This window comes from Myodes glareolus, chromosome 2 (assembly GCF_982192425.1).
Source record: "Myodes glareolus chromosome 2, mMyoGla1.1, whole genome shotgun sequence".
Classification (NCBI taxonomy): domain Eukaryota; kingdom Metazoa; phylum Chordata; class Mammalia; order Rodentia; family Cricetidae; genus Myodes; species Myodes glareolus.
The window spans coordinates 92307735-92332909 of NC_142027.1; the positions used below are offsets into that span (position 1 = coordinate 92307735).

Sequence of the window (25175 nt, forward strand, 5' to 3'; positions counted from 1 at the left end):
TAGTATGACCTAATGAATCTCTGGATTTCTTCAATGTCTGTTGTTATGTCCCCCTTTTCATTTATGATTTTGTTAATTTGCATGTTCTCTGCCTTTTGGTTAGTTTGGATAAGGATTTGCCTATCTTGTTGATTTTCTCGAAAAATCACTTCTTTGCTTCATTGATTCTTTACATTTTTTTCTTTGTTTCTATTTTATTTATTTCAGTCCTCAATTTGATTCTTTCCTGTCTTCTACTTCTCCTGGGCAAGTCTGTTTCTTTTTGTTCTAGAGCTTTCAGGTATGCTGTTAAGTCACTAGTGTGAGATTTCTAGACTTTCTTTATGTAGGCACTTAGTGCTATAAACTTTCCTCTTAACACTGATCATAGTGTTCAAAAGGTTTGGGTATGTTGTGCCTTCATTTTCACAGAATTCTAGGAAGTCTTTAATTTTTGTTTTTCTTCCTTAACCCAGGGTGATTCAGCTAAGCATTGTTCAGTTTCCATGAGTTTGTAGGCTTTCTGTTATTAGTGTTGTCGTTGAATTCTAACTTTAAGCCAATGTGATCTGAAAAGATACAGGGGATTATTCCAATTTTTTGTATCTGTAGTGATTTGCTCTGTTACTGAGTATGTGGTCAGTTTTAGAGAAGGTTCCAGAAGGCTGTGTTTGGGTAGAATGTTCTATAGATGTCTGTTAAGTTCATTTGAGTCATGACATATGATAGCTGTCTTATTTCTCTGTTAAGTTTCTATCTGATTGACCTGTCCATTGGGGATAATGGGGTGTTGAAATCTCCCACTATTAGTATGTGGGGTTTGATGTACAATTTAAGCTTTAATAATGTTTCTTTTACATATGTGGATGCTCTTGTATTTGGAGCATAAAAGTTCAGGATTGAGACTTCATCTTGATAGACTGTTTCTGTTAACAGTATAAAGCGTCCTTCTCCACCTCTTTTGATTGATTTTAGTTTGAAGTATATTTTGTTAGATATTTGGATAGCTACACCCACTTGTTTCTTAGGTCCATTTGACTGGAAAATCTTTTCCCATCCCTTTACTCTGAGATAATGTCTGTCTTTGAGGTTTAGGTGTTTTTTTGTGTGCAGTAGAAGAACGGATCCTGTTTTTGTATCCATTCTGTTAGTCTGTGTCATTTTTTATTGTAGAAATTATTTACTTTTTTTAATTTATAAAAGTTTATTAATTTATAAAAGTTTCCATTTCCGCCCCTCCTCCCAACACCCTCCCACTCCCCCCACTCCCTCTCCTCCTCCCTCTCCATCCCTAAAAGCAGTTAGGGTTTCCTGCCCTGTGGGAAGTTCAAGTTCCTTCCCCTCCCTCCAGGTACAGGAAGGTGAGCATCCTAACAGACTGGATCCCAAAAATCCAGTATATGCAGAGGAAACAAGTCCCAGTGTCATTGTCAATGGCTTTTCAGAAAGACCCCGTACCAGCCACATTCAGAGAATCTGGTTGGATCCCAGTCCAATTGGCCTTGGTGAACTCTCATTAGATCACTCCCCTTGTATCAGTAGGTGAACGCACTCCTCACGGTCCTGCCTTTCTTGTTCATGTTCTCCCTCCTTCTGCTCCTCATTTAGACCTTGGGGGCTCAGTCCAGTGCTCCAATGTGGGTCTCTGTCTCAATCTCCATCCATCAACGGGTGAAGGTTCCCTCTGATCTTGCCTTCTTTGCTCACGTTCTCTCTCCTTCTGCTTCTCATTTGGACCTAGGGAGTTAAGTCCAGTGTTCCAATGTGGGTCTCTGTCTCAATCTCCATCCATCGCCAGATGAAGGTTCTATGGTGATAAGCAAAATATTCATCAGTATGGTTATGGGCCAAGGCCGGTTCAGGCACCCTCTCCTCTGTCCAGAGAACAATCTGGGGATCTCTCCTTGGACCTGGGATCCCCTTTATAATCAAGTCTCTTGTAAACCCTAAAATGACTCCCTTAGTTGAGATATATACTTCCCTGATCACATATCCATCCTTCCTCCCTCCCCCCCATCCCAATCCCCCGAGCTTTCCCCATTCCTCCCCTACTCCCTTCTCTCTAATCCTCTCCCCTTCCAACAACCCCCCCCCATGCATCCGAGGTTGCCTGGCACTCTTGTCTACTTCCAATCTCCAGGAGGATAACAATGGATGAGTGTTCCCCTCTCTCCACATCCTCTCCAGCATAGTCTATCATTGGTGTTTTTGACTTTAGTTAATCTGACCGGTGTAAAATGGTATCTCATAGTTGTTTTGATTTGCATTTCCCTGATCGCTAAGGATGTTGAGCATGACCTTAAGTGTCTTTTGGCCATTCGAAGTTCTTCTGTTGAGAATTCTCTGTTCAGATCAGCACCCCATTTTTTTTATATGTAAACTGAGTCCATTGAAATTAAGAGACAATAACGGCCAGTGATTGTTAATTTCTGTTATTTTTCGGTGGTTGTGTGTGTGTGTGTGTGTGTGTGTGTGTGTGTGTGTGTGTTTCCCTTCTTTGGAGTTTGTTGATATGAGGTTATCTATTGACTGTGCAGCTAACTTCCTTGGGTTGGAGTTTTCTTCTAGTACTTTCTATAAGGCTGAATTTGTGGATAGGTATTGTTTAAATCTGGTTTTGTCATGAACTATCTTGTTTTCTCTGTCTATGGTGATTGAAAGATTTGCTGGGTATAATAGTCTGGGCTTGCATCCGTGGTTTCTTAGTGTTTTCAGAACATCTGTCCAGGACCTTCTGACTTTCATTGTTTCCATTCAGAAGTAAGATGTAATTGTAACTCTGATAGGTCTACCTTTATATGTTACTTGGCTTTTTCATTTGCAGCTCTTAATATTCTTTCCCTATTCTGTATGTTTAGTGTTTCAATTATTATATGGTGATGAGACTTTTTTTTGGTCCAGTCTATTTGGTGTTCTGTAAGTTTCTTGTCCCTTTATAGACATATCTTTCTTTAGGTTGGGAAAGTTTTCTTCTACGATTTTGCTGAATATATTTTGTCTTTGATCTAGAGTTCTTCTTCATCTACCCCTATTATTCTTAGTTTTGTTTTTTCATGGTGTCCCAGATTTCCTGAATGTTTTGTGTTAAGAATCTGTTGGATTTAACATTTTCTTTGACCAATGAATCTATTTCTGCTATTGTTTTCTTTAACTCCGAGATTCTGTCTTCCATCTCTTGAATTCTGTTGGTTATGCTTGCATCTGTAGTTCCTGTTCATTTACCCAGATTTTTCATTTCCAGAATTCCCTTGGTTTGTGTTTTCTATTTCACTTTTCAAGTCTTGAACTGGTTGAACTGTTTGCTTCACCTGTTTGATTGTATTTTCTTGGTTTTCTTGGCTTTGTTTACAAGATTTGCTGATTTCTTAAAATTTTTTGTTTGCCTTTTCCTCCATTTATTAAGGGAATTTTTCATTTTTTCTTTAAGGGTGAGAGTTATTATTAATTATGGAAGATCAACCTGTAATGAAGACTTATCCCACTGGCTCTTACAACTTAAATTAACCCACTTCTATTCATCTACATGTTGCCATGTGACTCATGACTTTTACTGCTCCCCCTACCTACCTGTTTCTGTTATGTTTGTTGGAAACTGCCTTTCTTCTTCCCAGAGCTCTTTCCATCCAGAAGTCTCACCTTTACATCCTAAGCTATTGACCACCTAGCTTTTTATTAAACCAATCACAATGACACATATTCACACAGTGTAAAGAAATATTCTTCTTTATCAATAAAAACTCAGGAGTCAGATATGGGGTAAGAACCTAAATGATCAGAGAAGCAGCATAGAAACCACAGTGACCTTCTCTTTCCCCTTCCTCAATTCAAAAAAGCAGAGACCCTCTCTACTACTTCCCTGTCCTACTATTTCCTGTGTCTCTCTTTCTGTCCTCAATCCTCCAAAGCCTCTATGATTAATTTGGTCAACTAGTAGCTAACTCTACTCTCTGATTCAGAGCAAATTTTACTGACAGTCTCAGGAACATCAGAAAGCAATCAAAATATCACCCAATACATACCAGTATTTAAGATAAGACCAATAGGCTCCCCCACAATCCACAGTCACTTTTGTTGTCAGACTGCTTGTCCACAAGTTGTCACTAGCTAGGACTGTCTCTAAAAGGAATCACAGCCTGTTTTACTGGTGTAGATAGTTCCATCACAGTATGCCCCATGGCTGGCCTATTTCTCGGTAGAAGCACCACCTAGAGAAGATAAAGCAGAACCCCTCTGGGAGCAGTTACTTATATTGATGGGTATCTAGGAATTGGAGTTGTCCTGGAACAAGGTTGCCCTCCAGACTAATTTATGTGACAGGATCAGAGAGGCTGAGTGAGGACTGCACAGACTTGTGTCCACAGGATCAAGAAGGACATCTGGAAGCAGAATAGAAGCTGAACTGTGGTCCCATTTCAAGGTCATTTTGAGCTGATCAGTTTCAGATGCAGGTTGGATGGGCTCGCCTTGTCCCTTCCTGGCTCAGGACCAAAGCAGCCTTGGTATGGGTGTAATATATCCACTGCTTGACACATGCAACTTTAAGAGCTGAGGGAGTGGGCAAATGTTGTGCAGTGTCAGCCAGGTCTTTCAAGAACCACTGGAGGAAGGTGTGTCCATACTCTCAGAGGTCCTTTGAGTCCTTTGGGAGCAGTGGAGGTGGGTGGCCAATCATGATCTCAAAAATAGAGTCACCACATTTACAGGGTACATAATACATCCTAAACAGAATGTCTGCCTGGGGAGGTCTGTTTCTTGGCGATATTGACCAGTACCATGTTAAAAGTTTTTTTTTTCAACCTCTTGACTGGTTTGATTGTTGAGGGTAGTTCCATGTGTTAAGTTCCAAGTTAATTCTCTGCAGATAAAAAGAGCTTCTAGCTGGTCTGAAAAAGTGCACACCATAGCGGCAAATATCAATACCCTCTGCTGGACTGAATGTCGGTAAAGACCATTTCTAGAATGCTCAAAAGTGTCTGTGCTTATGATAGTTCTGAGCATGCTGCAAACAGGCTTTGCTAGCTTGTTGGGTCAGTATTGGCAACCCTGGGACCACCGAGTATCTCTGCTACCAAAAATTCATGTACGGCAGTTTTTTCAGAGCCTTGTTTCATGAGCTTGTCGGATTAGGCTGAGAGCTGAAGTAACCAGCCATCACTCCTGGTTTCTAGTAGCCCCTTTGACAGTTATTAAATATACCTCTGGTAGGGGGAAACAGCTCCTAGGGACTTCTGGGCTATATCTTCGTGTGAGGGCAGCCTGTGACTGCCAGTTGGTGTCCCCTGACTCACTCAGCCTTGACTCTGTGTGAGTCTGCCAGTGCACCACTGCCACAGCTGGGCTTCTAGCCCCCATATGGTATGGTCTCTAGGTTTGTCTGTCTGTCTGCCTGTTTGTTTTTGCCCCCTGGGATACACAGTCCCCTTTCTCTATATATTGCTGCTTTGCGTCTTTTGGTGTGAAAGGTTCTTTCCCCTGTTGGAGGCTTCAGCTCCCATCAATAAAAAGTTTCGTATCTGAATTGGGGAATGACTCATCCTTTGAGTCAGGCTGTGAGGAGAAAAATCTCTTTTATAATTTCTCTACAATCATGGATGGGCTCTCCCTCCTCTTCAGACAAGCGTGTGGTTGGATTTAGGGCCTGGAGCCGTAACTGTCATCTTCTTGGATGGAGGGAGGGCCTGGCATTTTCCTCAGTGGCACACTGGAAAGAACTCCTCCTGTGAACACAATTGACCTGACCTGGTGAACATCCCCATGTATCTGGTGAGTCCGGCAGAGCAGGCTGGCAGGATGAGGCTGGTGAGCATTGGGCTGGGGTGGATGCCATTGGAGGGATAAGGTTCAAGGAGTCTTGCAACTGCCTCAGAGCCATGTGGCTGGCACTTGCGATCAGAGCCAGTAGGGAGGTGGCCTCATGGGCAAAATTTCATCCTCTGCTGAAGCTAATGGGAAAGCTCGTGTCTTCAAGCTTAACAGTCTTTGTAGTCAGTATGGTCCAGGGTTGAGAAGGTTCTGGTAGAGCCGTCATTCTGGAAGCTCTTGGGTCAACAGACTCAATGAATCAATATATGAAAATTGATCTGTGTGGCCAGGTGTCCCATACAGAACTCTTGAACTCTGTTAATCAGAGTCAAAACTGGAGTTTCATCTGCTGGCCAGCCAACGCCAAAGGAAGGCCAATTAATGTCACAGTCTTCAATGTGGAGGCCTTATCTTTATCCCGCAGCAGCAGCCCCTCTTTTAAAAGTATTGAGGAAAGTTTGTAGGACTGCACAGGTCTCACAACAGAACTATGTAGACCCCATGAGGAGAGGAGTTCCTGAATTAGGAGTTGGGAGTATGGAGTAGATGTAGCTAGCCCTGTTGGTGCATAGGCTGGGGTGAGAAGACCAGCTTCTCCCTCAAGCAGGTTCTCGTCTACCCAGCCACCTCTTCGTGACTTAAGAGGTCTTGTCTTAGGGACACACTTATAATTCTGTGCTCAGTCTCCTGTTCTGGAAGGTGAGGGCTCATCTAGTTGAAATTACCTCAGTGGACCCACAGGTTAGGGCCCAATCTGGTTCTGTAGCCTCAGAGCCATGGGACCATAACAAGCGTCCCCACATTCATTCACCATTCATTCAGAAGGCACACATTCCCATTTTAAATTCCTGATTTGTCTGTTCCTCCAAAGACAATCTACCTTTTCCTTGGAGACCAGTGCCATCTTGGTATCCCATCAAGGCTTCAGATGCAATCTCCTGTGGGATGACCAAGCCCGCACCCCTGCCTATCCCCAGGGGCCTCACCGGATCCAGACTTCCAGCCCAGTCTTGTCTTCTTCCTCTCAAAGACTCTGGTCCTGGGTCTCACAGTTCCCTTGGCCACTAGAAGCTCCTGAAAGACTTCGACCCCGGATCCAGTTTGTGTTCTCATTTTACGCTCTAAAACCACAAGGTGGGGCAGAAAAGCAAGCAAGATGTTACTGAAGCGTCCATGGCACTCGGGCAGGCTGTTAAGGGCGATAATCCACTGCTTCGGCTTTTTCTCCAGATTGTTCCGTTCCCGGTAACAGGTGAAGTCGGCCGCGCGAACAGACAGTACAAGCAGGGCTTTAAGTGAGTCACCAAAGAAGTTTACAAACCAGGAACTAATAATTGGTCTTTTCTGCCTTATTCTACTTCAGGCTAGGAGTCCACAGTGACAAGATAACGAATCACAGCAGAGTCAGGAGAGAGGTACCGCGGAGGCTGCCTGAGTCAGGATTGACAGCAAACAGTGAAGTCCACGGAACCAGGAAGAGCAGGAAATAGTGGGTCAGACCAAATGAGCAAACAGGTGGACCGGCAACCACCGAGTAGGTTGAGTCAACAGGGGGGAGTCCAAGTCCAGATGAGATCAAAGGACAGTCAGGGTGTCCTCAGCCTTGACATACACATCAGGTGTCTGATATAGGTTGGTGTGGGGCTATTTCACCACCCTGTTGGGTGCCCATCACTTTATGGGGTCCAGTTGAAGGAGTTACACCTTTACCTGAGTCTGGTGTGTCTGATAAGTTCTTGGGCCGTGTCTCCCTAATATGATTTTAATATGAACATCTGAAACCAAAATTTCCGTTCACCCAAGTAAACATAAAGGGCAGCACCTTGCTGTTCTCGGGAATAAGTCATGCATCCATCTGTGCTGGGTGGTGCAGGTCCTGGCTTCCTGAAAATACAGTCAAGGACTCCTTGTAAAACCGGGTCTCCTAGGGCAAGGCACAGCCTGAAAAACCACTGTTTTATACAACATGGAGTAACTCGGAATAGGGTTGTATTAGTCAAAGTTCTCTAAAGGAGCAGAAATGATAGAACAAGTGAACACACACACACACAGACACACACACACACACAGACAGTCTTATTAGAGTGGCTTACAGGTTACGGCTTGGGTGGTCCAATAGTGACTGTGTCCCAATGGAAAGGCCAAGGATCCAGTATTTGTTCAGTCAAGACTGAATGTCCGGTGCTGGAGTCCTAGAGCATTTCTGGGTAGAAGCCTTTTGCTGGTCTCCAGTCTAAGTTGGAAGTCAGTTCTAATACCAGGGAAGTAATGTCTGAGCAGCAGGGTAGATGAACCTGCCAGTGAAAGTGAGGGAACGTGGACAAAAAGTAAAAAGTGTACCAAGTCTTTCTCTGTCCCAAATAACACAAAGGCTTACTATTAATTATATAAGCTCGGCCTTAGCTTAGGCTTGTTTCTAACTAACTCTTACAACTTAACCCATTTCTGTTCACCTATGTGCTGCCATGTGGCTCGTGGCTTTTACATCTCCTCCTGCATGTCTTACTCCCTCTGCATCTGGCTGGCAACTCGCCTTTATTCTCCCCTGAGCTCTCTCTCTGTCTAGAAGTCCTGCCTAACCCTTTCCTACCTAGCTATTGGCCATTCAGCTCTTTACTAAACCAATCAGAAAGCACCTTGGCAAAGACACATCTTTACGGTGTACATAAAGATTATTCCACAACAAAAAGATCCCTTCTTTCATGTCTTTTTACGTATCTTACCTCCAGAAGATAGAACCCATATTTAGGGTGGTTCTTTCTGCCACAAATAATCCAGTTAAGGAAACCCCCTCACAGGTGTGCCCAGCTGCTTGGGTTTTAGTTAATTCCAAATGTGGTTAAATTCACAATCAAGATTACTCATCTTAAAGGCATAGCCTGACCTCATCAAGGACACGTGCACACGCGCGTGCGCGCACACACACACACACACACACACACACACACACACTGTCAAAAACATAGTTAGGCATGGAGACACATGCCTGTCATTATAGAGTGAGGCAAGACTCATGTAAATTAGGAATCTGTCTGAACTACAAATGAGTTCAAGGACAACCTGAGTAACTTAGAAAGACCCTGTCTTAAAACAGCAATGTTTAGCTGGGCAGTGGTAGTACATGCCTTTAATCCTAGCACTTGGGAGACAGAAACAGGTGGATCCCTATGAGTTCAGGGCCAGCCTGGTCTACAAGAACAAGTTCTAGGACAGCTAGGGCTGTTACACAGAGAAACCCTATCTCAAAAAAAAACCCTTCTCACCTTGACATTCCCTGGTGGGCCCGTCCTGGCAGGACTGAAGATAGTCCATATTATTATTGTTGTTGTTGTTGTTATTCCCCCACACACACGAGTGTGTGTGTGTACACACACATCTGTGGAGGTCAGAGGACAATTTGCAGAAGTTCTCTTTGCAAGATGTGGTGAGTCCTGGAGTTGAAACTGGGACCTGCAGGCTTGATGACAAGATTCTTTATGTGTTGAGCATTCCCACCTAGCCCAGGAATATTCTAAAGCAACATTTGCGCCACTCCCTTTGACTGTTTGACTGTTGAGATAACAAACCTCAAGTAACTGGGACTTCCTCTGGAGTTTCGAGCTGGAAGGAGGTGGACCAGTCGGACAGGGAGCTTGTCTTTCAGATTTCACACAGTTCTGAGATCACGTTGCAGAAGATGCTAGAGCCAAGACCATGATGTCAGGAGAGAACCACACCTTGATCCGAACTGCTTAGCTATGCTTATCTTTTTAAAAATAGTTGTCATTTATTTTATGTATCTGTGTGTGTGCCTAGATATATGTATGTGGACTACGTAACTGCGGGAGCTCAAAAAGATCAGAAGAGCGTATCTGACCCCTAGAATTGGTGTTACAAACAGCGGTGAGCTATCATACTACCAGGTGGGTGCTGGGAACTGAACCTGTGTCCTCTGAAAAAACAGTAAGAGTCCCTAGCCACTGTGCCATCTCTCATATTTCTGCATATCACTTTTTATTAAATATTTGTTTATTTTTTAATTATGTGTTTATCGGTGTGTGGAAATGTGCATGTGTGTGCAGGTATCCATGGGTATGTGTGTTTGTGTGTGGGTATGTGCATGTGTGTGCAGGTGCCTGTGGGTATGTATGTTTGTCTGTGTATGGATGTGTGCATGTGTGTGAAGGTGCCCATAGAGGTCCAGACAGGCTAGGATCGTCTAGCACTGGAGTTATAGGCAGTGTGAACCACCCAATGTGGGTGTCCTGTAACAAGCTCAGGTCCCCTAGAAGAGCAGCGAGCACTCTAACCACTGAGCCATCTCTCCAGCCCCATGCATGCCTCCTGCCTTCTATATAAACCTAAATCTAATGTCAGAACTCTAAAAATGGACTTGGAGGGCAGAGGTAGGAAGAAGCACTGGGTCTCTTTGTTCCTCTTCCCAGCGCAGCCACATTGAATTAACTTGCTTTTCTATTTTTTTTTTTTTAACTGTGGCTTGTTTACCCCAGTTGGCCTAGAATTCACTCTGAAGATCTGGCTGGCCTTCAGAGATCTGCCTGCTTCTGCCTCCCCAGTGTTGATAGTGAAATTGTACACCACCACCCCCAGCTCCCAGTTTAGTTTTTAAGACAAGGTTTCTCACCGAGCCTGGAGCTCACTAGTGTAGGCTGGTTGGCCCCTGGTATCCTCCTGAGTCTGCCAGCTCAGTGCTGGGATTATCACAAGTGCCTTCGGCACACCAGGCTTTTAGTCAGGTGGAGAGGGCATCTGAAATCGGGGCCTCTTGCTTGCAGGGCAAGCATTTAACCCAGTGACCCCAGCCCTGACTGAGTTTCTGTACCTGGTTTGTTAGGGGACTCCGAGGGCTCAGGGTCTAACCCTAACAGCTCTGGTAACGGTGCATTAGTTGAAGAACTGGAGTCAGCCATGGTGACGGTGCTTACACTGGAAGACTGGACAGATGCTAAAAGGAACAATAGCTGTCAGACATTTACCACCACAGCCTTCGGTTCCACTCGTCTCTCCATAGCTCCACACACCCACGTACATTTCTGTCCCCATGTGTGCTCCGGTGTGTGTCTCTCCGGAGACCTGTGACCTGCATGTCACATGTGTCTCTGTTTGTGTACCCATGTGTGAGGGTGAGGCCCTCACACCCGTTCCTCTTCAGCAGTTGGCTCCACAGGAAGCTATTGGGTGGGGGTTCAGTGGGCTGAACCTCCTCTGCCTCTCTAGTTCCCCATGATAGCTACAGCAGGTACGAGTCGAGGGTGGACTCCTGGATGTTCACAACCCACCTCTGCCTATTTTCTACCGTCCTTGCAAACCCCTGAGGCTGCTGCCCACTGCACAGAACTGCTGGGGACAAAACAGCGGTTGGTTGAGAAAGAGGAAATTGGGCAAAGTAGAACCACCCTGTGGTTAGCTTGGCCCATGTGCCACTGGCAACTCTGGCTGTCTGACATGGGGGCTGCAAGAGCTGTTAACAACGATAGTCGCCTACTTCAGCAAGAATCGAGACCCATTGGGTGAGTACGCATCTTGAGGAGTCATGGACAGATGGGCATTTTGGGACAAAGCAGTAATGGGCCTGAGAGCCCCCAAGACAGCAAAATTGACTACTAACTGCCAGGTCATGACCGTGAGAGAGTAAGGCAGCTGTTTGTCCCTTGTGTTTGCTTTGCAGAGATCAGCAGTCCTAAAATAATCCTGGAGGGTGCTGGGGGCATAGGTTCATTGATGGGGTGCTTGCTTAGCATGGGCAAAGCACTGAGTTTTAGCCCCAGCGTTATATAAATCAAGGAGGGGTGTTGCATGCCTGTCAAACGTCACTTGGAAGGTAGAGGCAGAAGGATCAGGAGTTTAAGGTCATCCTCAGTTTCAGAGGGAGTTCAAAGGCTGCCTGATCTACAGGAGACCCATGCTGGAGTCTGAAGGAGCCCTTTGTAGGCAAGAGCTGTGTGGGGACAGGGGTCGGGGATGAGGGAGGAAGTTTAGGTGTTCGTGTTTTATCTTTGTTTGGCTTTTGAGTCTGGGTCTCGCCATGTAGTCCAGACTTGCCTCCAACTCCCAGCGTCCCTACCCATGCCTCCCCAGTTCTGGGATGACAAGCACGCACGCATACCACCACACCCTGCCTTGACCTCCTCACCTTTCAAAGCCTCTTACACAGGCGAGGAGACCCCAGCTTGCAGAGCAAACTTAAGGCTGACATCTGCTGAATAGCAGATCTTTCCAGGTCTTCTGCAAGGGCTCTTAACCTTGGGGAGTTACTGGTGGCTTCCTTCAGGGTCCCACATGAAGAGCCTCCCACAGTAACTGCTTGAGTGAACTGAAGTAGGGAGGCATGTTGTACCTTATACCCCATCCAGGCCTGCAGCTTCCTCAGTCCCTAGTATTCTCTGTTGACGTCAAGCACTCTAGGTGCAGGAGGTGACCCCCAGAGCCATGCAGAAGTGGGTTGAGAGCCGCTTCGATGGAGGCAGTGAGTTGGTGGGAGGCAGATGTTGAATGTCACACCACAGGGCTGACCCTCCAGGAGAGTCACGCTGGTTCTGCAAAGGAAGGAAAGTGTGAGTTCTGTCACCTTTGAGCGCCTTTCTTGTGACTATAAATTTCCATAAGAGACAGCTTCTTCATGACTCTTGAAGAGCCTGGGGAGATAGCATGGGGAGCTGGGTTCAGATCGCCTGCACTCATGGGAAATAAATTGAGCATGGTGCTGACCCAGGGTTGCGGAGGCAAAGACAGGTCTCTGGGGGCTCTCTAACCAACCAGTCTTGCTGCATTGGTGAGTTTCGAGTTCAGTGAGAGCTTGTCTCAAAAGTAAGGTGGGGGCTGGAAAGATGGCTTACCTGAGGTTAAGCCTGACGTCATGAGTTCTATCCCACAAATTGGAAGGAGAGAACTGCAAGTTGTCCTCTGACCTCCACACATACTCCATGGCATGTACGCGCACACGTACATACAAATTAACAATTGGTCTAATTTAAAAATGAGGAGGAAAGCAATTGTGGAAGACAATGTCAACCTCCCGCTTCCACATGCATGCACATTTCTGCACACACCACCACATACACGTGCATAAAAACGCACACAGTTAACTGCAAACTCCTCAGTGTATCTGGGCTGGACTGTCTCTGCATCCCAGGTCTCCTCAACTCCTAACACAGAGCTAGGAATGTGCTTGCACTTGCTGGGTCCTGTTGTGAGTGCTGGAGTGTCATTTTGCATAGGCATGCCTTTGAATCCTAGTGCTCCCGAGCTTCTGTGTGACTACAGGTCCTAGCACGAACACTCGTGGCCTCTCTTTGAGCACCTGTGTGAGAGAAAGGTCTTGAGGTCATGCACGTGAAATCTTTGAACTTGGTGCCTGGCACATTGTAGCTCAGAAAACATTATTGACTCCGCCTTTTCCTTTGTTCTGTGTTCTTGTGGTGAAGTCTTGCTTCCTGAGCCGTCCCCACCCATAAAACATATGGCACAGAGACTTCCTGTGTTGTACCTCAAAAGAAAGCCCAGCGGAGCCGGAGAGATGGCTCAGCGGTTGAGAGCACTTGATATTCTTTATAGAGGACCAAGATTCAGTTGCCAGCACTCTCACGGGGTGGCTCACAACCACCTGTAACTCCAACTCTAGAGAGTGCAAAACTCATTTTGACCTCTGAGGGCACTGCATGCCCAGTGCACATGTGGTGTACATGCATGTGGGAAAAACACATACATGAAATAAAGAGAAATAAATCCTTTTCTAGAAAGAAAAAGAAAGAAAGGAAAGAAGGAAGGAAGGAAGGAGAGAAAGAAAGAAAGGAAAAAGAAAGAAAGATTTCATGCTGTACCCATTTCTCAGCTAATCCTACTGTCCCTGTTTCTCTGAGGTTTTCATCCTTTTCTCTATCCACTGTCAGTCTAGGTCTGAAGATCCTGCATAGCACAAAGTATCTTTTAAATTACTGCCTATTGCAATCAATTACTTTTGTCTTTGTTGTTTTTTATGTTTGAGTTTTTATTTTATTCATTCATTCGTTTATTTTTAAATTTCTTTTATTACATGCCTTTATGTCTATGTGTGTGAAGAGCAGGTGTGATGTGTGCATGCGTGTGGAGAGCAGGTGTGTGTGTGTGTGGTGTCACACATGTACATGTGTGTGGAGAACAGGTGTGCATGTGTGGTGTCACACACATACATGTGTGTGGAGAACAGGTGTGCGTGTGTGGTGTGCACATGTGTACATTGTGTGGAGAGTAAATGTGCATGTGTGGTGTGCACATGTGTGTGGAGAATAGGTGTGCATATGTAGTGTCACACACATACATGTGTGTGGAGAACAGGTGTGCATGTGTGGTGTCACACACATACATGTGTGTGAGGAGCAAAGGACAACTCGCAAACATCAGTTTTCTCCTTCCATCACATGGGTCCTGAGACTCAGACTCAGATCGTCAGACTTCGCAGCAAGCACCTTTCCCTACTGAGCCAACTCATTGGCTTAAGTCTTTTAAGATTTATTTTATGTTTTATTTATGTGGGGGATGAGAGCACATGAGTACAAAGTGCCCTCGGAAGCCAGGAGAGGAAGTTGGAATCTCTGAAGCTGCAGTCATGGGTGGTGATAAGCTATCTGGTGAGGATGCTAGGACTCCAGCTCAGATCCTCTGGGAGAGCAGTGTGTGCACATGAACATACACACAAAACATGCACACCACACAAAACTCAAGCATGGAGGTCAGAAATAATTTGGGGGATTCGGTTCTTTCCTTCCACTGTGTGGGTTCCAGGAGTCCTCAGGCTTGGGGGCAAGAACCATCTTACCAGTCCTTGTTTTGTCTTTTTGAAAGAGTGTTCATGCTCCCAGACTGGCCTCAAACTTCTGATCCTCCTGCCTCAATCTCCCAATACTGAGAAGACAGCCATGTATCACCATGCTCAGCATGAATTGTCCTGTTTTATTGCTGACTATAGTTGTTGATTTCTGACTATGTCTAACTGATAAATGGAACATTATCACAGGTATAAGAAAAAGTTTGTTTGGGGTAGGTATTGCCGTGGTTTCAGGCAGCCACTTAGGACATTAGAACATGCCTGGTGGACTAGACTGATGCCCTGTTGGTAAAAGGAGTCAGTTTTCAAGAGTCACCAATAATGCATCAGCATCAATTAAGAAATTAAAGTGATATGAATTAAGTAAAAAACTAATTTGAGCATTCCTCTTTGGAGTAATCTTATTGAGAGGTCAGATTTGAATTCTCTTCCTCTTCTCCCCTTATGTCTTCCAGCTCTCCTGACTCTTCCTTGTATGCCTCTGAACCAGTGCCTGACTGAACGCTGTCTTTTGACTCTGTCCCTTTGTCTATGTGTGTCCCTAACAAAGTGTTTTGCTCTGAACTTACTGAACTGCACAGAGAGCACCACATAGGGAAGGAATGAGGGATATTTTACAGAAATATTTAACGGTTTTAAAAGGGATTAAGTCCCCCGGGTAGTGGTGGTGTACACCTTTAATTCCAGCACTCTGGAGGCAGAGGCAGGTGGATCTCTTAGTTCAAGGCCAGCCTGGTTTACAGAGCGAGTTCTAGGATAGCCAGAGCTACCCAGAGAAAGCCCTGTCTAGAGGGGAGGGGGACAGAAAAGGGAAGTGGGGGAGGTGTTAAGTCACCAACTCCAACTGACTAGATAACAGCCACAGCTGTAAACAGAGTTGCTAGCCTATGTTGCACCCTTATTTAAGGTGAATATGTGTCTTATAAAGTTTATTTCAACCTGTTTGCTGTTGATAAACTAGCCATCACACAAGCGATTCTTGGACTACAGCTGCGGAGAGGCTTTGGGTCCTTCTCTCCGGGCTCCTTTCAGTTTCTCTCTTCTGTAACCACCCCATCCCCAGCCCTCCCTCCTTCCTTTTCTCCCTGCGCTTCCCTCTCCTCCCTCTCCTTCCCTTCCAGGGAGAGAAGATGGTGGTCACTCACATAGGACGCAGAGAAGATCAGAGAGAGACCTTGGGAACCGGTTAAGTGCTGGAGAGTGAAGGGGAGTCTAGAAACGTCCCGGGTTTACAAATACGGTGGTGGGAAATCGTATGCCCCCCACACCGTTCTGGGATTTGCTTTCAGTACTGTGTTCCCTAAGTTTCGTAGACTCTTCATAGTTTTATTATGGGGGAGGAGGGCTGTGTGAGACGAGTTTGCCCTAATGTAGGCTCCTGAGAATGTCCGGAACTAGGTAGGGCTTTAGGGATCGGTCAGAACGAAGGCAAACGTAGGGCTTCTACCGCCAGGGGGCAGCACATGCGTGGCCAAGAGCAAGCTTTCTGGACATGGATTTGAAAGCAGTCTTTCAAAACCACCTATTCTATTTTTTTCTCATACAAAAAGATGTAGTGCACTGTAAACTTTTCCAACATACATATTATATTTTACTCTACTTGTATCTCCATGCCCTCCCAATCCACTCTCTTCTCTTGTTTGACCCTACCTCCCTTCAAACAGTCCCCATTTCTGCTTCTATGACTTTTATATGCAGACATATGCAAATAACCATTCATTTCCTCCACTCCCTTGCTTTAGACTTCATTCTCTCCCATACTATCACACTCCCTCTCCCTCTCCCTCTGTCTCTGACAGTTCATGTAACCCAGGCTGGCCTCAAACTCTGTGCAGCCTCTCTTCGTATTTTCATGACCTACATACATGTAAGCATAAGTGTATATTCAACTCTAGACTGCACATGTGAAAGAAAATGTGCAACATTTCTCTCCCAGAGTCTGCCGCATGTCAACATACTTATCTTCAGTTTGCACACACTGTCCTATGAATGTTCTAATCTCATCCTTCTCAGCTGAAAAAAGTTTTTAGTCCAGGTTAACCTCACACTTTTGATGATCCTGCCTCCCTGCCCTGAATGCTGAGAGTCCCAGTGTGTACAATCACTTGTGGCTCCTCCATGATGGTCAGATGTGGGTCCACCTATATACACAAGCTGAAACACAAGACTCACACTTGATCGAGGCATGGCAATGCACACCTGTCATTCCAGTTGTGAGGAGGTAGAAGCAGGAGTCAGGAGGATCAGTATGTGGCCTCATTGGTGGTAGGGAACTTGCCTTGCATGAAAGAGGCCCCAGGATCCGTCCATAGCATGGCATATGCCAGGCAGGTGGTGCGGTCCTGTCGTCTCGGGAAGGTCAGGAGTTCAAGGTCATCCTCCAGTACACAGTGAATTCCAGGTCAATCGGGGTCACTCAAAATCTTCTCTAAAATGAAAACAGAAAACAAATGAACAGCAACAACAACAACAAAAAACCTGTTCTCCCTCAGACGCAGATCGTAGCCTCTAATGCACATAGGTATATACAGGTAGACAGCTGTAAGTGTGGATACAGCATAGCCCTCATAGAATGAAGGGAACACTTAGATGATGAGGAAGGACTCAAGTCACGAAAGGGGACATAAAGCCTACTGTTTTTTTCTAGTTTCAACTCTATCATTTTTTTTAAATGTTTTGTGTGTGGTAACTAAGTGCATGAAGACATCACTGATAGTGAAAGCATAAAACCCCCAGCAAAGCCCCACAGCCACTCTTCTGACGCCCAGGAGTTCACCGAGGCACACCGAGTGTGGCACAGCGTAGGCGTTGGTGTTAGTGCCGTCCTGAAACCAGCTGTGTGATCTTTTCATCTGTGAGTTAATTAGGAAAAAGTGGGGTTTGTTTCAAAACTTAACACCTTTAAAAAGGTATAACGAGGGCTAGAGAGCTGACTCAGCAGGGAAAATGCTGCCTTTGTAAGCATCAGGCATGAGTTCAAGCCCCAGAGCCCACACAAAAGGAGCTGAGCGTTGTGGTGTGCAGCACTTACAACGCCAGCTCTGGGGAGTCAGAGACAGGCAGACCCCCAGGACACACTAGCCAGCCAGGGTAAAACTGGAGCGCACCAGGTCAGAAACGCTGTCTCAAAAACAGCATGAACATTGCTCTTCAGGGATGACGGAGGCTGACCTCTGACCTTTGGGTGCACAAAGATCAAGTGCACAAATTTGTACACTTGCACACCACATACAAGACTCACGTTTAAACAAATAATCGCAAAACCAAAAATATATGTGTGCACGTGTGTGTGTGCACATTCTCTATGTAAAAGAGAATATTCATATTATCTATGAAAATAAATAACTTCCCGGTCAAACACAATAAATTGCACGTGAGTGCAGAAACACACAGAGACATACAGACATGGCCCAGCTCTCAGGATGCAGGGTGGGCTTATTTTCCCTCGGTAATGTCTTGTGCAGTCAGGGTAAGTGGCCCCCTGGCTCCAAGCTGGCCTTAGCCCCAGAATCTGCCCCTCTTCACTGCTGCAGAGCCCAGCTCTCCTCCTCCAGTCCAGGCTCCCATCAGCTGATGTCTCTGGCAGGCCTTGGCGGCAGTCTCCGCCCCTGTTGCTGGCAGCCCGGTTCTGGCAGGGATCCCCAGTCGAAGCTTCAGCTCCCTCAGGGCGAGTTGGACACTCTAACTCACATGCATGAGGTACCCATGGCTGACTCTGTGCTCAACCACTCCTGGCCGGCTCTCTCCAAGCTGTGGCTGAAAAGATGGGCCTTTAAGCGAGGTAAGGGGGCAAGTAGCAGACCGTCACCCAGGCAGAGACCCCTAAACCACTGGCTTACCTCGGCCCTCACGGGAGCTTTTTCTTAGTCGGTGTACAGGCTTTGCCCAAGTCGGTGTCAGAGACCATGGGCCCCAAATTTGTCCAGAGCATCAAGGACCTTCCTGAATATTGGGGCTCCCTCTTTTCTTAGAGAAAACGACTCCCCAAGGCTCTGTGAGAAATTAGCATCAGGAAAAGCCACCGGATCACCAACTGATGAGCTCCCTTGGGACAGCTTGGTGACAATGTGGGTTCCTAGTGTCATTGGTTCCTAGATTCGTGATAGGGCGTGAATCAGCGAGGCATTCATTTTAAATGGGGTACTTCAGGGGACTAGGGGTGTAGCTCAGTTCGCAGGGTGCTTGCCTAGCTTGTATGAAGCCCTGGGCTCCATCCCCAGCACGCTGGTGCTGGCGTATGACGGTCATCCCAGCACTTGAGAGGTAGAAGCAGGAGGATCAAGAGTTTAAGGTCGCCCACAGTGAGCTGAATTCAAGGCCAGCAGGGATTCGGTGAGACTGTCTCAAGAAAGAAGAGAGAAAAGGAGGAGGTTTTCAATTCTAGAGCATGTACCTCCATCAGGCATGCGCTCTTATTTGAGCACACATAGCAAGAGAAGGGGGGTTCTAGTTCATTCTAGGATAACCAGGGCCTTGGTTTAACGATGTAGGGATTAGGTGCTTGTATTACATCATCTGTGACTTGCATGAGCACTCCTTATGAAGACATCCTTCCCTGCTTTCTCTCTCCCTCCCTCCCTTCCGACCCTTTGAGACATCTCATGCAACCCAGGCTGGCCTCAGATTCCCTAGTCAAAAATGACCTTGAATTCCTGATCCTTCTGCCTTTACCGCCCCAGTGTTGAGATGACAGACGTGTTGACTCCACCAGTGCTGTGTAATGCTGGGGGGTGGAGTCCAGAGCTTCGGTCATGCCAGGCAAGAGCCCTACCCACTGAGCTACGCTGAAAGATAATCAAATGGTTTCTGGGCCACAGAAGGTGGGGGCACCATTGGTAGGAAATGGTCATGCTTCCCTGGCACCCTCGGCTTTCTGGCCTTCCATGCCTCCACCTACCCATAGCTGCTCCCTGGTTAGCCCTCCTGGCCGCTCTGGCTAACTTCAGTAACCAAATCCTTGTTCAGGGTGTTCACGCTGCAGGGGATGGGATGCACGAAGGTACACCAGCTCATCCAATTCACACACTCTCTTTGAAGACTTGTCCTGTGTCGGGCACTGTGCTGGGGCTGGGAAGCAGATGGGGGAGCCGGGGCACCCTGAGTCTGTGACTGGGACTGGAGAGAGGGGGTGGCCATGGAACTCGGGTGCAATCAAAGAATAGTCATTGAGAGGGAAGTTGTTGCCCATGATTGACCGCCACTGAAGTTGGGCTCAGAGAGGTTGAGAGACTTGCTCAGGCTCACACAGCAAGTATGTATCAGAGGAGATGAAATTTGAAACCGGTTCAGTTCTGGGGCTGCCTTTGTGATGGGTTCTTATCATTAAGCAGAGCTGCCCATGTAGGCAGCCCCGGAACCTGGGGAGGGCACTAAATCCATTTATAGCGGCAACCTGGGAGAACTGGTGCACAGGGCATGGATCACTAAGGTGCCCTCCGTGGCGCCTGGGTCCTCGCTCCTAGCTGTCCAGCTCACCCTGTGTTTTGGGGGTTCAAGCAGGTTGAGATTATGATTTGTAGGCTGGCAGGTGGGGGAGTGAACTGTAAGCGCTGACAGTGACTGTTACACCCTTTTATGGCTGAGGCCACAGGGGCTGGTGGGGGAGGATACTGCTGCCCTGAGCCTGAACCTAGGCTGGGAGGCTGCACATTAGAGAAAAGCCAGGGGCTTGAGTCCCTTCCTTGCTCGGGTCATGCCTCCTCTGGTTATGTCAGCCACAGTGACCCTTTACCCTGTTTCTCTGGCCTTTAGTCCTAAAGTGCAAGGGGGGACTGTGTGTGTGTGTGTGTGTGTGTGTGTGTGTGTGTGTGTGTGTGTGTGAAGAGAGAGAGAGAGAGACAGAGACAGAGACAGAGAGAGAGAGAATAAATATGTGCACAGGCCTCTGTCTACCTGTCCCCGCTGCCCTCAGAGCAATAGGAATACAAGCACTCACGGCTAGCTTTTTACATAGAAGCTGGAAATTTGAAGTCTGATCCTCAAACTCAGGGCTTTTCTGTGCCTCTTTAAAATCCTGTAACTGATTGTCTGGGTCCCTCATAGGATCTTCCAGGGAAGCAATGGGGCAAAACTTGAGATACGACTGAGACCTGCTATAGCCCCCAGGACAGAGGAACTCTCTGCCCTCTCCCCTCAGCTGCTCCAGTAACCCTTCGGGTCATACTGTATTCACTCATTCCACAGTCAGTGAAAACATAGTGTTCTGTGCCTGACCTGTGTTCCTTTCTGCCTGGCCTCTCTGCCTCAGTTCTGCCCACTTCCATCCATAGCCCTCCCAGCCCTTCACATTGCCATGTCCTGAATATGTATCCGCTCACTAGCCCATCACTTCTCTGTCTAGCTAATTCACCCACTCATCCATCCATCTATCCAAACATTCTCCATGCAGCCATCCCCCCAACCAGCCAACCTGGCATCTACCCAGTGTGCTAGCCAGCCGTCCTTCTATCCATCTTTCCATCCTTCCTTCAGTTCATCCCTCCAGTAATCCTTACATCCGTCTATTCATTCTTTCTTTCTTCCATCCAACCAGCCATCTAACTATATAACCATTCAGGCAGCCAGTCAGCTCTCTGCCATCCAACCACTCACTCACTCGTGTAACTATGCCTCTTCTGACTAACCAGCCAGTCAAACCTACAGTCTAACCAGCTAAAAATCCACTCGCATCCTCCCCAACCTCCCATCCACTCTTCTAACCATCTCTCCATCTATTCAACCAACATACACCACATTCACCCATCTACTTATACATCCAGGGTTCAGTCTATGGTGCTGAGACCGGTACCTAACTTGAGAGCAGGACGAGGCAAGTTGTATGACCGTGACCGTGGCTCTGCCTATGAGACCAGGATAGAGCTTGTTCTTGCGACACCAAGACAAGGGCTCAGTATATGATCCCAGGATGGGGGCTCAGTCTGTGACATTCTGAGTCAGTGCTAAACCTGACAACCGAATGAGACATGCCAGATGAGGCCAAGATTGTGGCTTAGACTTTGACACCAGGATGGGACTTAACCTGTGTGATAGGTAGTTAACACTACCTGACGGAATCTGTAATCACTTCGGAAGTGGGATCTGGGCACACCTATGAGGAATTATCTTAGTCGGATTAACTGATGCAGGACGAGCCAGCCTAAGAGTAGACAGCGCCATCTCCTGGGCTTAGGGGACTGTATATATACATGCAGAACAGAAGCTAAGCACAAGCGTCCACTGCTCTCCACTGCGGGAGCTCCTGCTAGCTTTGCTGACTTGGTGAAGCTTGAACAGTGAGATAATGTGAACCCTTTTCCCTTAAGGTGCTTTGCCGGGGTTTTTCCCACAGCGTCAGAAAAGGAAACTGACATCACCTGTGATACCAGAGTCAGGGTGAGGTACATCTATGACCCCAAGACCATGGTTCAGCATATGACAGCAAGATGAGGGATTAGCATACGATACTAAGATGAGACTCAGTCCATTGTAAGCGGAGACTGCTCGTTCGTTTCCTGGCGGCCCAGACCTGAATAATCACACAGAAACTATATTAATTACAAAAAATTATTTGGCCTATTAATTCAGGCTTCTTACTGGCTAGTTATTATATCTTAAAATTAAGCCATTTCTATTAATCTGTGTATCATCATGAGGTTGTGACCTATTAGTAAAGTTCCAGCATCTGTCTCCTTGACCCTTCCTACTATCTCGCTATATCTCTTCCAGCCTGACTATATTCTGCCCTGCCATAGACCAAAGCAGCTTCTTTATTAACCAATGGTAATAAAACATAGTCATGGCATACGGAGGGGAATCCCACATCAGTCTAGGACACCAGGACTAGGGGACAACCTATGACAAGAGACTTGGAACATGACACCAAAATGAGGCTCAGTCCATGACACCAGGACAGTCTACGACACTGTGACAGGAGGGTGAGGCACAGTGTATAACACCAAGATCATGGCTCGGAACATGACAGCCGGATGAGGGCTCAGTCTGCGACACTGGAATTAGTGCTCAACCTGACACCATCTATCTGATGAGGACTTTTTGCCAGAGCCAATTTCATCATGCATCCACTCGGGTTCCTAGGAACACATAGTTCATCAGGAAAGAGCTGAATCTATTTTTGACTAGTAATGTCTGCCACAGTCAAAGGTTCGGAAAGATGTGGTACATTGACTTCAAGGTCATTTAAGATCTCCACCTCAACTCTTTCTTACCATCTCCACTTACTTCGTCACTTGTCTCTGCTGTGAGAAAATGCCAGGCAACAGCACCTTAAGAAAAGAAGGGTTCACTCTGGCTCAGAGTTCCAGGGTGTGGTCCATCATGATGGAGAAGGCGCATTGACAGGAGCGTGAGGCAGCTGGTCACATTGCAGCTGCAGTCAGGAAGCAGAGAGCAATGAATGCTGGCGCATGGCCCACTTTCTCCTTTTATTAGTCCAGAGTCTCAGCCTGTGGAATGGTGCACCCAGAGCGGGCAGGTCTTCCTGTCTCGGTTAACCTAATTAAGATCACCTCTCACAGGCATGCCTAGAAGCTTGTTTTCCAGGTTATTCTAGGTCCTGTCAAGTTGACAGCCAATATTAACCACCACACTGTTGTCCAGGGCAAGAGGTGGCAGGTACAGAATTCGAGCTTCCTCAGTCCTTCTGATTTAGTCCTGACCCTGCCATCCCCCTTTCTCTACAGGCTCTGAGCCCAAGTCATGTGCCCAGCCCTTGGACTCTGGAGATGCAACTTCTGCCACTAAGGGTAGCCGTGGACCCTGGAGACCTGAGAATCGAGATTTCTTCTCAGCAATGGAGGATGATCAGGCAGGTATCAAGCAACTGAGATGGGTAGGAGCTAATGACCACGCTGGCGGCAAGTACACTTCCTTTAGTGCCATGTTTTACTGGGCACTTGTGGGCCATTATTTCACACAGCCCACCTGAGCTTGGCTGGAACTGGGGTCCTCATGTCTTAACACTGGTTCTCGTGACAAGCCCAGCTTGCTACTTAAGAAAAATGTCACTAGGGTAGGGGTGAGATACATAGCAGGGTAATCCTAAGAGGTAAGAGACCAAGGAGTGACAACGTGAATACGATGTCACTCCATCTCTGCAGGGACAGACAGACAAACAGCGACTGTTGAGTCCCCCCAGGGAGTTGTGGGTCTGATGTTTATCTGACGTATTAATCCATTTTCCATTAATATAACAAAATATCTGAGTTAAGGTACACTATAAAGGGAAGTGCTCAGGTTTTTTTAAAGCACATGTTTTCGGTACATATATGTATGTGTGTGCATGTGCTTACGTGTGCATGTAAGCAGAGGACAACCTCAGATATCAGTACTTGGGTGGCATCTATGTTGTTTTCTGAGATAGCATCTCTCACTTGACCAGAATTCACCAGCTACTGTAGGGAGCAGAAAAGTTGGGATGGAGCATTCTGGCCTCTTGGGAGGAGAAACTACAGCACCCCTCCCCCATCTCAGTATGTTTGTTATATACAGAAAGGTGTTTATGGCATACAGCTGGTCAGGGGGCAGGGGTGTTATACACAGACACATAAGGAGACAGGGTTTGTGGTATACAGCATCAGGGAGACTGATTTAGCTAATCTTGATAGGTGCAGTCACCGTAGGGGAGCAGTCTTCAGGCCATAAACATCAGGGGAGAAAGCTATGGTGGCCATTTCTGTACATGCTGTTAATATTCCCACCTGGCTCCCCCAAGAAAGGCCTTGCCATCCCTCAGAAGCCAAAGCTACCCATCCTTGGCATGGCGGTACCTTTGTCAGCAACACACACTGACTCACACAGGGCTACTTGCTATCCCTCCGAAGCTGAAGCTACCCATCCTTGGCATGGCGGTACCTTTGTCAACAGCACACACTGACTCACACAGGGCTACTTGCCATCCCTCAGAAGCCAAAGCTACCCATCCTTGGCATGGTGGTACCTTTGTCAACAGCACACACCAACTCACACAGGGCTACTTGCTATCCCTCTGAAGCCAAAGCTACCCATCCTTGGCATGGTGGTACCTTTGTCAACAGCACACACTGACTCACACAGGGCTTTCTCTGCTCCCCACACTGCTTGGTGAAAGGACAACAACTTAGGTGGGTAGAGAAGGGAGGAGGATCTGGAAGGATCTGGGGAAGGGGAGATAAATATGATTATTTTACAAATTTCCAAATAACTAAAAAAAATTGCAAAAAATAAAACAAAACAAGTCTCAGCCAAAAACAAAATCTGACGTCATGTGGCTCATTAGTAAGGTCTTTTATTAGTTCCATGACTATGATGAGATACCTGAGATAGAATTATAAACAGAAAATATTTATTTTGTCTCATGGTTCTAGAGGTTTCAGTCTAAGATCCAGCAGTCCCCTCCCCCCCTTGTTAGAAGTACAAACAAACCACTAGTCTCATGAATGAACGAAAAGCAGAAAGAGCAAGTGAGGGGAAGTCATACAATCCCTTTCTAGAGCAGCCCCATAGTGACCCAAAGACTTCCCAGTCGTCCCTGCTGCTAAAAGGTCTACCACCAAAATAGCGCCACCTTGAGGATCAAGGTGTTAGCACACAGACCTCTGTTGGCGAGTACTCATAT

General features: G+C 46.6%; 1 protein-coding gene and 1 pseudogene across 4 annotated transcripts in view; one reads left to right on the forward strand and one right to left on the reverse strand.

The window, feature by feature from the left end:
- LOC125396962 (developmental pluripotency-associated protein 2-like) overlaps positions 1-10691 on the reverse strand; it is a 67338-nt pseudogene extending 56647 nt beyond the window's left edge.
- Positions 10692-10994: 303 nt separating this feature from the next.
- The window catches only part of Arhgef18 (Rho/Rac guanine nucleotide exchange factor 18), a 105648-nt gene continuing 91467 nt past the window's right edge, over positions 10995-25175 (forward strand). Inside the window, exons 1-2 of one of the 4 annotated variants that reach the window (XM_087902871.1) lie at positions 10995-11291; positions 23263-23391. In XM_087902871.1, the coding sequence (XP_087758997.1) occupies positions 23305-23391 (87 nt within the window). In that variant the 5' untranslated portion in view covers positions 10995-11291; positions 23263-23304. Of the gene's footprint in view, positions 11292-18157; positions 18366-23262; positions 23392-25175 lie in introns of those variants that run through there. The other 3 variants (XM_087902876.1, XM_087902869.1, XM_087902875.1) reach the window with 3 other exon arrangements.